Source organism: Megalobrama amblycephala, linkage group LG1 (assembly GCF_018812025.1).
Source record: "Megalobrama amblycephala isolate DHTTF-2021 linkage group LG1, ASM1881202v1, whole genome shotgun sequence".
NCBI classification, from domain to species: domain Eukaryota; kingdom Metazoa; phylum Chordata; class Actinopteri; order Cypriniformes; family Xenocyprididae; genus Megalobrama; species Megalobrama amblycephala.
In genome coordinates this window covers 16,072,542-16,086,905 of record NC_063044.1, presented here as the reverse complement: position 1 = coordinate 16,086,905, position 14,364 = coordinate 16,072,542, and the positions used below count along the sequence as shown (strand labels likewise).

The 14,364-nt window shown below is 39.8% G+C and overlaps 1 protein-coding gene across 1 annotated transcript; it reads left to right on the top strand.

The window, feature by feature from the left end:
* Positions 1 to 2,261: 2,261 nt before the first annotated feature.
* Positions 2,262 to 14,165, top strand: LOC125264384. The gene is made up of 9 exons (XM_048183648.1): positions 2,262 to 2,430; positions 9,888 to 10,160; positions 10,261 to 10,548; positions 11,128 to 11,412; positions 11,695 to 11,967; positions 12,070 to 12,357; positions 13,255 to 13,539; positions 13,703 to 13,744; positions 13,910 to 14,165. The coding sequence occupies exons 1-9, from the start codon at positions 2,349 to 2,351 to the stop codon at positions 13,999 to 14,001; spliced, it is 1,908 nt and encodes a 635-aa protein (XP_048039605.1). The 5' UTR covers positions 2,262 to 2,348; the 3' UTR covers positions 14,002 to 14,165.
* Positions 14,166 to 14,364: the final 199 nt, after the last annotated feature.

Genomic DNA, 14,364 nt, shown 5'->3' with positions numbered 1-14,364 from the left:
CTCACAGAAATCCTCAGAAATCAGAGCTTGTTTGCCCATCCATCATCTGATTTTGTATGAAATCTGTCCAAAACTCCTCTGTCCCCCAGCCTGTGACCTGCAAGCAGATTGAACTCAGTTTGAAGGACATCTCAATTCTCTAATTGCACTGCAAGGAGATGAGGAAAGAGGAGTGAGAAAGCTTTTTTGAGGAGTAATGAGCGAGGACACAGGTGTATCTTCCCTCACATCCTAAGAGAGTGGAGCTAAAACGCAAGGAAAGGAAACAAGGAGAGGAAAAGAGGATTCACAAATAATAAATGAGAAGCACATCTATCCATTTCTTGGGATGTTTCTATATCATTTCCTCATTCTCTGCTGCCAGTAGGCAGAGATGTATAAAGTACTAGAGACCGCGACTTGAGTAAAAGTACAAGTGCTCTATCAAAAAAGTGACTTGAGTAGAAGTTGAAGTGCTCTTTAAGCACCACACTTAAGTAGAAGTACTAAAGTATTCAACATTTTTTGTACTTAAGTATTGCAAGTAGTTTATTTTAAAATTTACTACTCAAGTACTGAAAGTAAAAGTACAAGTATTGTGTTATGTAGTTATTAAAGAAAGTAGTCAAAAGTTTAAACATCATATTGTTTTTTATTATTTCAAATGATAAACCTAAAGGACAATCACAATTCCTTTGGCTGTAACTTTTTGTAAACAAAAACAGATGTTTTTAAGTAGGTAGGTACCACTTGAGATGCAGACAAGTTGAGATGCTTTGTTTGTTGTCAGCACTTTGATTTCATTACCAATTTTATAATTAGGCTAAATTATTTTTTTTAGGTAATTTTTCTACACATTGTCATATAAATAACCTAAAAATACTGTAGTTCATTAAGATTAAATCTTAGTAACCACTCTTACTAAAAAAATGGGGTATGCACACTTATATTCTCATTTCAAGAGGTGTTCTGAGTAAATGATTTGTTTGTAACACTTTATAATATGGTTTGATTTGTTAACACTACATTAGTTAATGTATTAGACTAATAACCAGCATGAACTAACCATGATCAATACATTTGTTACTGTATTTATTAATCTTTGTTAATCTTGGTTAATAAAAAGACAGCTGTTCATTGTTTGTATATGTTACTTCACAGTGCACATTAAATATGTAAACAAATAGAGAGCAATTTGAGAGCAAGACAGCGCTCGTGTTGTTTTAAGACGGTGAATGCGCGCGCGCGGCCGGGGCTCGCTCGCTCTCTCTCTCTCTCTCTCTCTCTCTCTCTTTCAGTGCAGGAAAACTCCTGCATTAGTTATGTCAGTGTAAAACTATAGCTACTACCATTAACCTATAAAACACTACTACACTATAAAAACGGGCATGTGATTAAGCAGCACCAAAGGAGACATGCTCTACGATTTATTTTTGGCAACAGTAGGCTGTCATAAAATAAGAGAAAGTTGACATTAGTGATGGGTCAAAAATACCATTCAACGCGCTGCGTGACAGCCTTTATGATAGCCAGCTAGTTAACGTTAAGTGAACACCGCAGCATGTCGCTAGTTAGCAAAAGGGCTTAATTTACTGATGGTGTAAGGTGGTGTTTTTGGTTCGTCCATCTTTTTCGCTGATCAAAAGGCAGAACGGGAGCACGCGCAGTCTTCTTAATCGCTTGATTCGCTCAATGATGTGCCAGCTTCATCAAACCTGCCATCCACCGTTCTGGCAGTGGTAATGTGGGTTTGGAATGGAATGATTCGTAACATTTTTATAATTGTAACGAGTAACGATGCAGCACATAAAAAATATCGGAGTAAAAGTATTAAACTCATTGAAAATATGTACTGAAGTAAAAGTGGAAGTAGGAGAAAAAAATAATACTCTAGTAAAGTACAGATACCGCATTTTAGTACTTAAGTACAGTAGTGAAGTAGTTCTACTTCGTTACTATACATCTCTGCCAGTAGGTCACATGTTGCCTGTAGTGGTTTAACGGTCAGAGAATGTGATTAAATGTTTTTTTTTTAATTGTACTAAATAAATATGAAAATGGCAGACTTGATTTATATCCATGTCCATGGATTACGTTCAGTACAAAGTTTCTTTATCGCAGTAAACAACTGCAGTTTGAAGTGTGTTTTTGAAGTTTGTCCCGTGACAGACGGGCATTTGAGGGCAACTTTCACACAGCTTTTACAAACCTCAGTATTTTTTTTTTTTTTTTTTTTTTTTTTTTAAGATCACTGCAGTGCGCATGTCTCTTTCAGACCAGATTTCAGGAGATGCGCTTCTCGCTTAAACACATTTCAAATAGGCTAGATTTCCTATAACCATGAAATAGTATACATAAGGCTTTCAGTCATGTGCACGAGTGTCACGATGAAGATATTCACTCCGTTTTGTGTTTTTCTTCTTTATGGGACTTTGCCTTCAATTCAAGCAGGTATTTATTATTATTAATATTATGATGATTATTATTATTATTTTCTGCATTTTTCAGGGAATCAAAGTGAAAGTAACAAGCATGTGTATTTTTTTAACATTATTGTTAGGGCAGAAATGTAATTACAATTACAATTACAAATTTATGCCAACATATGAGTATTTTATGTATCTAAATGTGTGATTTTTTGCAGTCCAAATAACTTTAATGAAATTTTGATTATTTGCTTGTTTTATTTGCTGGCCAAAATAATAATACTAATAATAATAAAAATCCTGATGTTCACACTGATATAACTGCTCCAACACTTTTTCGTAGCTTAGAAGTTTCGACAATCAGGTCTTCATCAGGCACAAACTTTGTGAAATAGGATACAACTCTTTATAGACAACATGTGATCACCATCATTAGGTTCAATCTCAATCCATCTCAATAACTGTTCTGTTCAATTTTAAGAAGAAATAATTCTGGAAACAGAAAGGACAACAACAACACTCATTAGATACAATAGACATAACTGGTTTTGCATCAGCCGATCTTTGTTTTTGTTCCTTTGCCCATAAACCATCTGTATGGGGATGTTAGTATATAAATTCTGAACATCAAACGAGGCGAGAAAAAAACTCAACAACAGCAGCATAGTGATTCAGTAAAGTCCATGGAATCACTTACATACAATGGCAAAGTAGGTACAAACTATTCAATAAAATAATAATCATTCTCAGTGCCAGAGACTATCAATGCCACTCACAATATGTTGCTTCTTCAAAATCATATCCAGACCTTTATGGTAGATATATAACAGGAGTAATAAAGGAGCAATTTCTCCCTTTTCAAAATGTTACAACAACTTAGAGTGGATGTAGGTAGGTTTAAAATTTGTTAGTAAGGTCAGCAAGTAAACATTCATAAAATACATTCAATTTTCTCCAAATTTCCTTTACATAATCTGCAGTTTGTTGAAGTACAATGGCAGTAGGATAGTAGTTGTCAGTAGGATATCTTTTAAGATCAAGTAAAGCATCCCTTTACGCTTTTGACAAACTATTGGGCTATAAACCATATATTGTCTCTTGTAAATAACTAGAAAAATAACAAAGTGCCGTAAACAGTTAAACGGTTTGCACTAAAGTGGTGTTATGATTATGTTGGGCCAGTTCGAATGAAGAGACAAAAGCCTGAGGTGGAGAATATCAATGTTATTTATTGTTGATCAGTAGAGATGAGCCGAGTGGAAGCAGAAAAGAAGAAGAAACTTCTGAGTCTAGCATGTGGGTTTTTAGGCAAGGAGACAGTTCTTTGTTCTTGGATATTGGTTCCTGTTTTTTTGCCTTTGATAGCAAAATGGGAAACAGGTCTTGCAAACTGCATTTTCTGAAAAGGGATCCTAGCCCTTCAGTAAGATACAAGACAAATTAAATAGAGATAGAAAAATATTACATTCCCACATAGTGAGATTAAAATAATATGATAATGATTAAAAGTTTGCAATATAAGGCAGTATAAAGGGCTGTTTTAGTACTGGTAAAAGAACTGGAAGTGAATGACATCGCAAGTCAAACATTCAAGTTAGAAATGGCTGCGCCTGCTTTCTCATTGATTGACTGGTGGAAGTGTGCTGTCAGCTCCTGGAAGACAATTTTTCGCCACTGGTTCATTTAAGATTTTCCCATTGGGGGGTTTTATAATGTTTATTATTATTATTATTATTATTATTATTATTATTATCAATTAAAGAGATCCCAAAAAAAAAAAAGAAAATTCTGTCATCAGAATTTGCACTTTAGTGCATTTACTCACCCTTTAGATTTTTCCAAACCTGTATAAATTTATTTGTTCTGGTAAGATCCTCTCGATGACCAGGAACTTCAGAATCTCAGAATGTTACACAAACCTGTTATAATCAACTAGGCCTACTGTAAATATGCATCTCCTTCAGAACTGCGGTCCTCTGTTGGAGACGATGTCCTCTGGAAGTCCATATATGCGGAAGACCTAGTTTCAAAGGTGTTCGGCAGTTTGCATGGCTGTGGGTAGTTTCGGTAGAGGTATGAGATGGTATGCTTTGAAGAAGCGGTCTATGGCGGTTAGTATGGTGGTATAATTTTTTGGAGGCTGGGAGATCTGTGATGAAATCTATGGCAATGTGGGACCAAGGATGTTGTGACAGAGGCAGGGGTTGCAGTAGACCAGCGGGTAACTGATGAGGCAGTGTGTGGGTATTGCAGGTCACATACTGACCTGCCTCTGCCACACTGTTTGACAAATAGGGTGGTGTCTTTACCCAGGGTTGGCCACCAGAAATGGTTCTGCAGCAACTGAATAGTGTCCGTGATTCCAGGGTGCCCTGAGGAGGGTAGGCTGTGGACCTGGGATCAGGATGCAGAAGGTTTCTGGGACAAATACTTTATCAGGAGGACATTCTGTGGAGGACACTCTGTGGGGATTTCGACCTGAGCATTGGCCTGTTCCAGTTCGGTCATGTGCTAATCCACCATTGTACTGCCAGGATAGGGCATCAGCTTTTGTGTTCTTGGACCCAGGACGGTATGTGACTATGAAGTCAAACCTGGAGAAGAATAATGTCCATCAAGCCTGTCAGGGATTGAGTCCCTTGGCAGTTATGAGATATTCAAGGTTTTTATGATCAGTGAGTACCACGAACCGGTAAGTAGATTCCTCTAGCCAGTGTCACCACTCCTCAAAGGCGGCCTTCATGGCCAAGAGTTCACCGTAACTGACGTCATAATTCTCTTCTGCTGAATTGAGCTTTCTGGAGTGGTAGGCACATGGATAAAGCTTACATTTACATTTATTCATTTGGCAGATGCTTTTATCCAAAGCGACTTACAAGTGAGGAATACAACAAGCGAGTCGTCATGACGAGGGAAATAGACAAGAAGTGCTCATAATACAAGTTATAGGCAGTGCTCAGATTATCCTAAGCTACAATAGAGAGGAAGTGAAAGGATAGGTATAAGAATTTTTTTTTTTTTTTTTTTAAGATGAGGTTAAGTGCTCACGAAAGAGATGGGATTTCAGCTGTCTTTTGAATATTGGCAGGGATTCCGCATTCCGGATGAAGGCAGGAAGATCATTCCACCAGCAAGGGACAGTGAATGAGAATGTTCTGGAAAGTGATTTCGTGCCTCTCTGTGATGGTACCACAAGCCTTCGCTCCTTTAATGAGCGCAGGTTTCTGGTAGGAGTGTAGACTCGTAAGAGTGAGTGGAAGTAGGAGGGTACTGAGCCTGTGGTGGATCTGTAAGCAAGCGTCAACGCCTTGAATTTGATGCGAGCAGCAAGTGGTAGCCAGTGAAGAGAGATGAAGAGAGGCGTGACGTGGGCTCTTTTGGGCTTGTTGAAGACGAGACGTGCTGCTGCGTTCTGAATCATTTGTAGAGGCTTGATTGTGCATGATGGCAGTCCAGCCAGAAGAGCATTGCAGTAATCAAGCCTAGAAATGAGCCTGGACCAGAAGTTGTGTTGCATGTTCTGTTAGAAAGGGCCTGATTTTCCTGATGTTGTAAAGTGCAAATCTGCATGACCGAGCTGTCTTTGCAATGTGGTCTTTGAAGGTCAGTTGGTCATCAAGGATTACTCCAAGATTTCTGGCCGAATTTGATGGGGTAATTGAGGATGTGCCTAGCTGGATGCTGAAATCGTGATTTAGAGTCGGATTGGCAGGGAAGACGAGAAGCTCAGTCTTAGCCAGGTTGAGCTGTAGATGATGTTCTTTCATCCATGCCGAGATGTCCGCCAGACAGCTTGAGATTCGTGCAGCTACTGTGGGATCATCTGGTTGGAATGAAAGGAAGAGTTGTGTGTCATCAGCATAGCAATGGTAGGAGAAACCATGTGCCTGAATGATGGGACCAAGTGATGTAGTGTAAATGGAGAAGAGGAGGGGTCCAAGAACTGAACCCTGAGGAACACCCGTGGTCAGTTGATGAGCTTTGGATACCTCCCCTCTCCAGGCAACCCTGAAAGACCTTCCTGTGAGATAGGATTCAAACCAGAGAAGTGGAGTACCTGTGATGCCCAGTGACGAGAGGGTGGACAGGAGGATCTGATGATTCACCGTGTCAAAGGCAGCAGATAGATCGAGCAGAATGAGAACTGATGATTTGGAATTAGCTTTTGCAATCCGCAGGGATTCAGTGACCAACAGCAGTGCAGTCTCAGTCGAGTGGCCACTCTTGAAACCAGATTGATTGACGTCCAATTGGTTGCTCTGTGAGAGGAAAGATGACACCTGGTTGAAAACAACTCGTTCAAGTGTTTTTCCTATGAATGGTAGGAGAGAAACAGGTCTGTAGCTGTCTACAAGAGATGTGTTTAATGTGGGTTTCTTAAGCAGTGGGGTTACCCGAGCCTGCTTGAATGTGTTAGGGAAAGTGCCAGTGTGGAGAGATGTGTTGATAATGTGTGTAAGTGCTGGTAAAAGTGTGGGAGCAATGGCTTGTAGAAGGTGTGAAGGGATGGGATCTAGAGGGCAGGTGGTTGGATGATTGGAGAGGAGAAGTTTGGATACTTCTGTCTCAGTGAGGGGGGAGAATGAAGAGAGGAGGTGTGTGGCTGTGTGTGTGGTTGGTCTGTGTTCCTGTGTGTGTGGAGCGGAGAACTGACTGCTGATGGTAGTTGTTTTGTCAGTGAAAAATGTAGCAAAATTATCAGCAGTAAGGGATGAGGTGGGTGGTGGTGGAGGGGGACAGAGGAGAGAGTTGGGATGGTTTAGAGCTTAGGATGGTTAGAGCTTAGGATGGTTACCTCGTCTTTGAGACAGAACGGCGCCAAGACTAGAGCTGGAGGCATCAACCTTGACAATGAAGGGGAGATCTGGATCAGGGTGATGTAGAATGGAGGCAGTGGTGAAGCGTTCTTTCAATTGTTAAAAAGCCTGAATGGCGGTTGTGGACCAGATTATTCGGTTGTTCCCTTTCTTTACCATGGATGTTAGTGGGTTGGCCACAGCATTGAAATTCCTGATGAACCGTCTGTAGAAGTTTGAGAATCCCAAGAATCTCTGCAGTTCCTTCAGCATGGTGGGTTGTGGCCAGTTGAGAACGGCGGTAACTTTCTGTTCATCCATTACGATTTCTTCTGGACTGATGATATAACCCAGGAAGGCGGTTGACATCTTGTGAAACTCACACTTCTCTGCTTTGGCATACAATTGATGGTGAATGAGTCTTTTAACTACTGCTCTGACCTGATGAATGTGTTCTTTGAAGGTGTGGGAATAGATCAATATATCATTGATGTAGACTGTGACAAACTTGTTAAGCATGTCTCTGAAGATGTCATTGATGAAAGCCTGGAATACTGACAGACTATTGACCAGCCCGAATTGCATGACAAGATATTCATAGTGCCCTGTAGTTGTAGAGAGGGCAGATTGTAAGCACAGTGGAGATCGAGGTTGGTGTAATACTTGGCTGTGCGTAGCTGTTCAAGGGCTGCTGGAACCAGAGGTAGTGGATATATAAACTTGACTGTAATTTCGTTAAGTCCCCGATAGTCGATACAGGGCCGAAGACCACTGTCCTACTTATATATGAAAAAGAAACCAGCAGAGGCAGGGGACATAGATGGATGAATGAAGCCCTTTGCTAGCTCCTGCTCAGTGTATGTTGTTCATGGCTTCAGACTCTGGTTGTGAGAGTGGGAATATACAAATCTTTGCAGGTGTGGACCCTGGAATGATGTCGATGGCACAGTCGTAAGGACGATGGGGTGGTAACTTGGAAGCACACACCTTGATGAAGGCTACAGATAAATTCTTATACTCCTCAGGAAGGTTGGTATCAGGAGACCGTTCGTTAATGTGCATGGTTCTAATGTAGAGAGGAGAGACATGAGACAGACATTCGGGGTGACAGGCTTTATTCCAGTGGGTGATCAGACCCTCTCTCCAAGAGATATGGGGGTTGTGTCTGCGAAGCCAGGGTAATCCAAGAATGATATATGCAGTGGAAGTAGGCAGAATGTAGAACTGGATGGTCTCGGTATGGAGGAGATCCATCTGCATCACAAGCTCCTGCATGAGTGCAGTTGCATGTCTGATGCCCAGTGGTCGACCGTCTATCACCTCCACTGTCAGGGAAGAGGAGCATTCAGTAAGAGCAATACAATGATGCTGGGCAAAACCATGAGACATGGTGGCACAGTAACACACAAGTCAGGGTTGAAAGTCTGAGTAATGACACTCACCGATCTTTGATTCTCAGGACTGGGACGTGATGGGCAAGAATTTCTCAGGTGACCAGGCTGTCCACAGTATAGACACAGACGCTAAGCGAGCCGTCGGTTCTTTTCATCTGTTGACAGGTGGTATGAATTGACTTGCATGGGTTCAGTCTCATCTGCAATAGCGTACGAGGGAGTGCGAGCAGTACTTCAGTGGCTGGGTTTTCTAGATCTAATGAGGTTTTCAATCTGTATGGCGAGCTCAAGGAATTGGTCTAGATCCCTTCCCTCATCACGACAGGCCAGTTCAGCTTGTAATTCCTGAGACAAACCCCTCCAAAACAGTACTTTCAGTGTGTCACTCACCCATGTCGTCTGAGCAGCGAGTGTGCGGAATGTGAGGGCATACTCCGCGGCCGTTCCTCTCCCCTGGGTGAGCTCCAGAAAACGGTCGCCTGCTCCTTTACCCTCGCTGGGATGGTCGAAAACCCTGCGGAATCTCCACATTAAGAACTCAAAAGAGGGAAAGGCGGAGCCATCTTCTCTCCATACAGTGGAAATCCACTCCAATGCTTTACCGGTGAATAATGAACAGACAAAAGCGATCTTCCCAGCCTCAGTGGAATATAACGTGGGTTGTTGGTTGACAAAGAGTGAGCATTGTAGAATAAACCTTTTACATTTCGTTGGATCGCCGTCGAATCTCTCAGGAAGTGATAGTCGGGGGTTAACTTGCGGTGGCGTTTCTGCCGCATGGTAATGGCGGATGCAGCAGGTGTTGGAGAGCACACGGATTGGAAATTCGTGGGTATGGTTTATTAATCCGTTGGCACGATTTTTTAAACAGAGGAAACAGTTTAAGAATTTGTGAGCATGGTTTATAAACTGAGGGAACAAATTGCAAAACCGTAGGCACAAATTGTTTTTTTGTTTTTCTCCTACAGGTGACATGCCAGGCTCCGTATATATTTACCCAGCCCTTGGGTTAAAAACAAACCATATTGTGTTGTTTTAACCCAGTGTTTTTTAGAGTTTGACATCTTTCATGATTTTTTTTTTTCATTAATAATGGGTGTTTCTGTATATTTCTGTATACTGTTATCTTGTTCTGTTAAAATAATCATATAAAAAATCATATAAATCATAAAAAATAATCATATAAAATTATCCAACTGGCTGAATCTAAAATAGTAAAAAAGTAATGGTTTTATAATTATAATTAGTTTTTTCTTTACTTTTTATGGGTATTTTATCTCTCTTGATTGCAGAGAGACACTCGCTGTATTACATTTACACGGCCTTGTCTAAACCTGTGGATCTGCCGGGCATCTATGAATTCACTGCTATGGGTCTGCTGGACGACACACAGATCGACTATTACAACAGTGAAGAAAAGAGAAAGATTCCCAAACAGCAGTGGATAAAAGAGAAAATGCAGGAAGATTACTGGGAAAAAGGCACTCAGTCCAGAAAGAGTAAAGAACAGTGGTTTAATGTGAACGTCCACATTCTGATGGACCGCATGAACCACAATAAATCAGGTGAGAAACATTCATACAGATTAACATGAATATACCCAGCTTAATTATTCATATTATTTTTTATTATTGTTGTTGCAAACATTTTGCTTCTCCATGTCAGATCTTCATGTTCTTCAGTGGAGACACGGTTGTGAAGTTGAGCAGGAGGGAGATGAAGTGAAGTTTCTCAAAGGCATTGATGAGTACGGCTATGATGGAGAAAACTTCTTGTCTTTTGATGATAAAGAGTCTCAATGGATTGCTGCAGTTGATGAAGCTCTACCAACCAAGAGAAAATGGGACAATGTGCCGATCCTAAACCAATACACCAAAGGATACCTGGAGAAAGAGTGTGTGGACTGGCTCAACAAATACAGAGAATATGGAGATGAGAAGCTCAGAAACGGCTGTGAGTTTGGCTGTGTTCACACTGTCAGTCCAAATCTGATTATCCGTGCATCCGAATATAATGTGATCTTAAATGATTCACTTTCCACTATGTGTATCTGTTCAGATCTGATTTGTGTGTCCTGTGGTGCTCTTTCATTTTCTGGAATATCTGCAATGATGTTGTGTTGGTAGGTATTCGGAAAAAAACTAAAACAAAACAAAAAACAACAGCAGCAGCAACATAGAGGGGTTTGCAGTACAGATGTGTTCTTAATTAAAACACGACACAATGTGTAGCTGACAGTCTGAACTACTGTGTCTCCTGAAGGAGGCCAGTCTCAAAAACATGTCACCATTATATAGTAATTTTCTAGCTGTACTTGCATCTAACTGCAACAACACAACCTTTCAGCATGTTTCCTTGCTTGTTTTTTGTTTGTTTGTTTTGCCCTTCACACGTGCTAAATCTGATCTGAATCCAAACGGATATGCACAAAAATCGTATTTGAACTGACAGTCTGAATGAGGCTTAAATGTGTTTGTATTTGTTTATTATATAGAGATGAAACTGATTGATGAACTGATTCTGTGTTTTCAGCTTCTCCAGATGTCCATGTGTTTGAACAGAAGAATACCAATGACAAAAGCAAGCTGAAACTCACATGTATGGCCACTGGCTTCTACCCCAAAGACGTGATGTTGACAATTAGGAAAACTCACACACCTCTGCCTGAAGATGAGATTGAATCCACAGGAATCAGACCAAACCATGATGGATCCTTCCAGATGAGGAAGAGTGTGGGGATCAAGAAGGAGGAAAAAGATGAATATGATTGTTTTGTGTCCCACAAGAGCATCAAAGAACCAATTATCATCAAACTGGGTAGGAAAACTGAAAGCATTAATTCAATTATTACATACATTGTAATACATTTTTCAGATATTATTTTTTTTTATATTAAAATTTAAATATTGGATTACATTGAACCAGATATTGTCAGTAAAACTGACTCAGTTACACAAAAACTACTTAGCCCCTGGGTAAAAGCAATAAAAATAATCAAATAAAATTATGCAAGTGGCTGAATCTAAAATAAAATAAAATAACTAAAATAATTAGTTTTTTCTTGCCTTTTAATTGGTATTTTATCTCTCTTGATTGCAGAGAGACACTCGCTGTATTACATTTACACGGCCTTGTCTAAACCTGTGGATCTGCCGGGCATCTATGAATTCACTGCTATGGGTCTGCTGGACGACACACAGATCGACTATTACAATAGTGAAGAAAAGAGAAAGATTCCCAAACAACAGTGGATGAAAGAGAAACTGCAGGAGGATTACTGGGAAAAAGGCACTCAGTCCAGAAGAAGTAAAGAACAGTGGTTTAATGTGAACGTCCACATTCTGATGAGCCGCATGAGACACGATCAATCAGGTGAGAAACATTCATACAGTTTACATGAATATACCCAGCTTAATTATTCATATTATTTTTTTTTATTATTGTTGCAAACATTTTGCTTCATCTATATGTCAGATCTTCATGTTCTTCAGTGGAGAGTTGGTTGTGAAGTTGGGCAGCAGGGAGATGGAGTGAAGTTTCTCAAAGGCATTTACGAGTTCAGTTATGATGGAGAGGACTTCTTGTCTTTCGATATTAAAGAGACTCAATGGGTCGCTCCAGTTGATGAAGCTCTACCAACCAAGACAAAATGGGACAATGTGCCGATCCTAAACCAATACACCAAGGGATACCTGGAGAAAGAGTGTGTGGACTGGCTCAACAAATACAGAGGATATAGAGACGAGGAGCTCAGAAACGGCTGTGAGTTTGGCTGTGTTCACACTGTCAGTCCAAATCTGATTATCTGTGCATCCAAATATAATGTGAGAGCCCGATCACACAAAAATGCGTATCAGTTACGAGTGTGCAATCTCGTGGAAAATGAGTTTTGCCGTGCATATGATACGCACTTTATGGCATATTATACGCACAAACCCCCCATGTGGTGAATCGTGTTGAATGTGATCTTAAATGATTCAATTTCCACTATGTGTATCAGTTCAGATCTGATTTGTGTGTCTTGTGGTGCTTTTCTTTTCTGTGGTTCTTTCATTTTCTGGAATATTTGCAATGACCTTGTGTTGTATTTGGGAAAAAAAACAAAACAATAATAAAAGTAATAATAATAAAAAAAAAAACAGCAGCAGCAACATAAAGGGGTTTGCAGTACAGATGTGTTCTTAATTAAAACACGACACAATGTGTAGCTGACAGTCTGAACTACTGTGTCTTCTGAAGGAGGCCAGTCTCAAAAACATGTCACCATTATATAGTAATTTTCTGCCTGTACCTGCATCTAACTGCAACAACACAAGCTTTCAGCATGTTTCCTTGCTTGTTTTTTGGGATTCTGGGAAACAGAGTCCGGGACAAACGTGACTGTAATAACAACCTTGTTTCTGCAATGACTTTCAGCATGTTTCCTATAGCAATGTCTGGCATGTTAAAGTGATTTATTTATTTTTATTTTTCCTTGTTTGTTTGATTGTTTTGCCCTTCACACATGCTAAATGTGATCGGATGTGCATAAAAATTATATTTGAACTGACGGTCTGAATGAGGCCTAAATGTGTTATTGTGTATATGTGTATTTGTAAGTGTGTATTTGTTTATTATATAGAGATGAAACTGATTGATGAACTGATTCTGTGTTTTCAGCTTCTCCAGATGTCCATGTGTTTGAACAGAAGAATAGCAATGACAAAAGCAAGCTGAAACTCACCTGTCTGGCCACTGGCTTCTACCCCAAAGATGTGATCTTGACCATTAGAAAAACTCAAACATCTCTGCCTGAAGATGAGATCAAATCCTCAGGAATCAGACCAAACCATGATGGATCCTTCCAGATGAGGAAGAGTGTGGAGATCAAAGGGAAGGAAAAAGATGAATATGATTGTTTTGTGTCCCACAAGAGCATCAAAGAACCAATCATCGTCAAACTGGGTAGGCAAACTGAAAGCATGAATTCAATTATTACATACATTGTAATACCTTTTTCAGATATTATTTAGAATTTAAATATTAAGTTATTGTTTCAGCTTTATGAAATACTATGTTTGAGAATAGTTGCATTGACACTACACTTCATTTTATCGTGGTTTTCCAGCTGCTGAATCACCGAATGCAACTAATCCTGAAGAACCTGGTGGTACGTCTTCACTACTTTTTTTAAGCTTTGTTATGTATCACTGTAAAGCTGCTTTGACACGATCTGCATTGTAAAAAGCGCTATATAAATAAAGGTGACTTGACTTGATCAGGCAAATTTCAAGTACAGCAGTGGAGATTTGACATTTCACTGTTTCTTCAACAGGACAAGACAGTTCTGCAGAATCACCAGACATCAGGGCGACTGTTTTCATATTTTATCTCTCTCTCATATTTCACTTAATCTGGATATTTTGAAGCACTTTGCTTGAGAAACCGACATTTTAGACTAAGTACAAAAAAATAAAGATCTTTTCATTTGAAAAGAGCTGATTTTCCAGACTCAAATTGAATGTTATGAATATAATGACATTTTCAGCCATTAAAAATGAATTATGCAAACGTGTGAGTTTGTCTTTCTGACTTCCATAGACACCCAACAGCATGTTTCAACTGTAAAATAGAATTTACATCAATATTTTCAGTAATAAAATCAAGTAATGCAGACATGCAGTCTCCAAAAACACAAGCCCAAGCTCAAGTTCAAGTCAGTGACTGCATATTCCTCAGTGACTACATGGTCATAAATGGCTTTGTACCTTGAAGGTTGTGTAAGCTTTA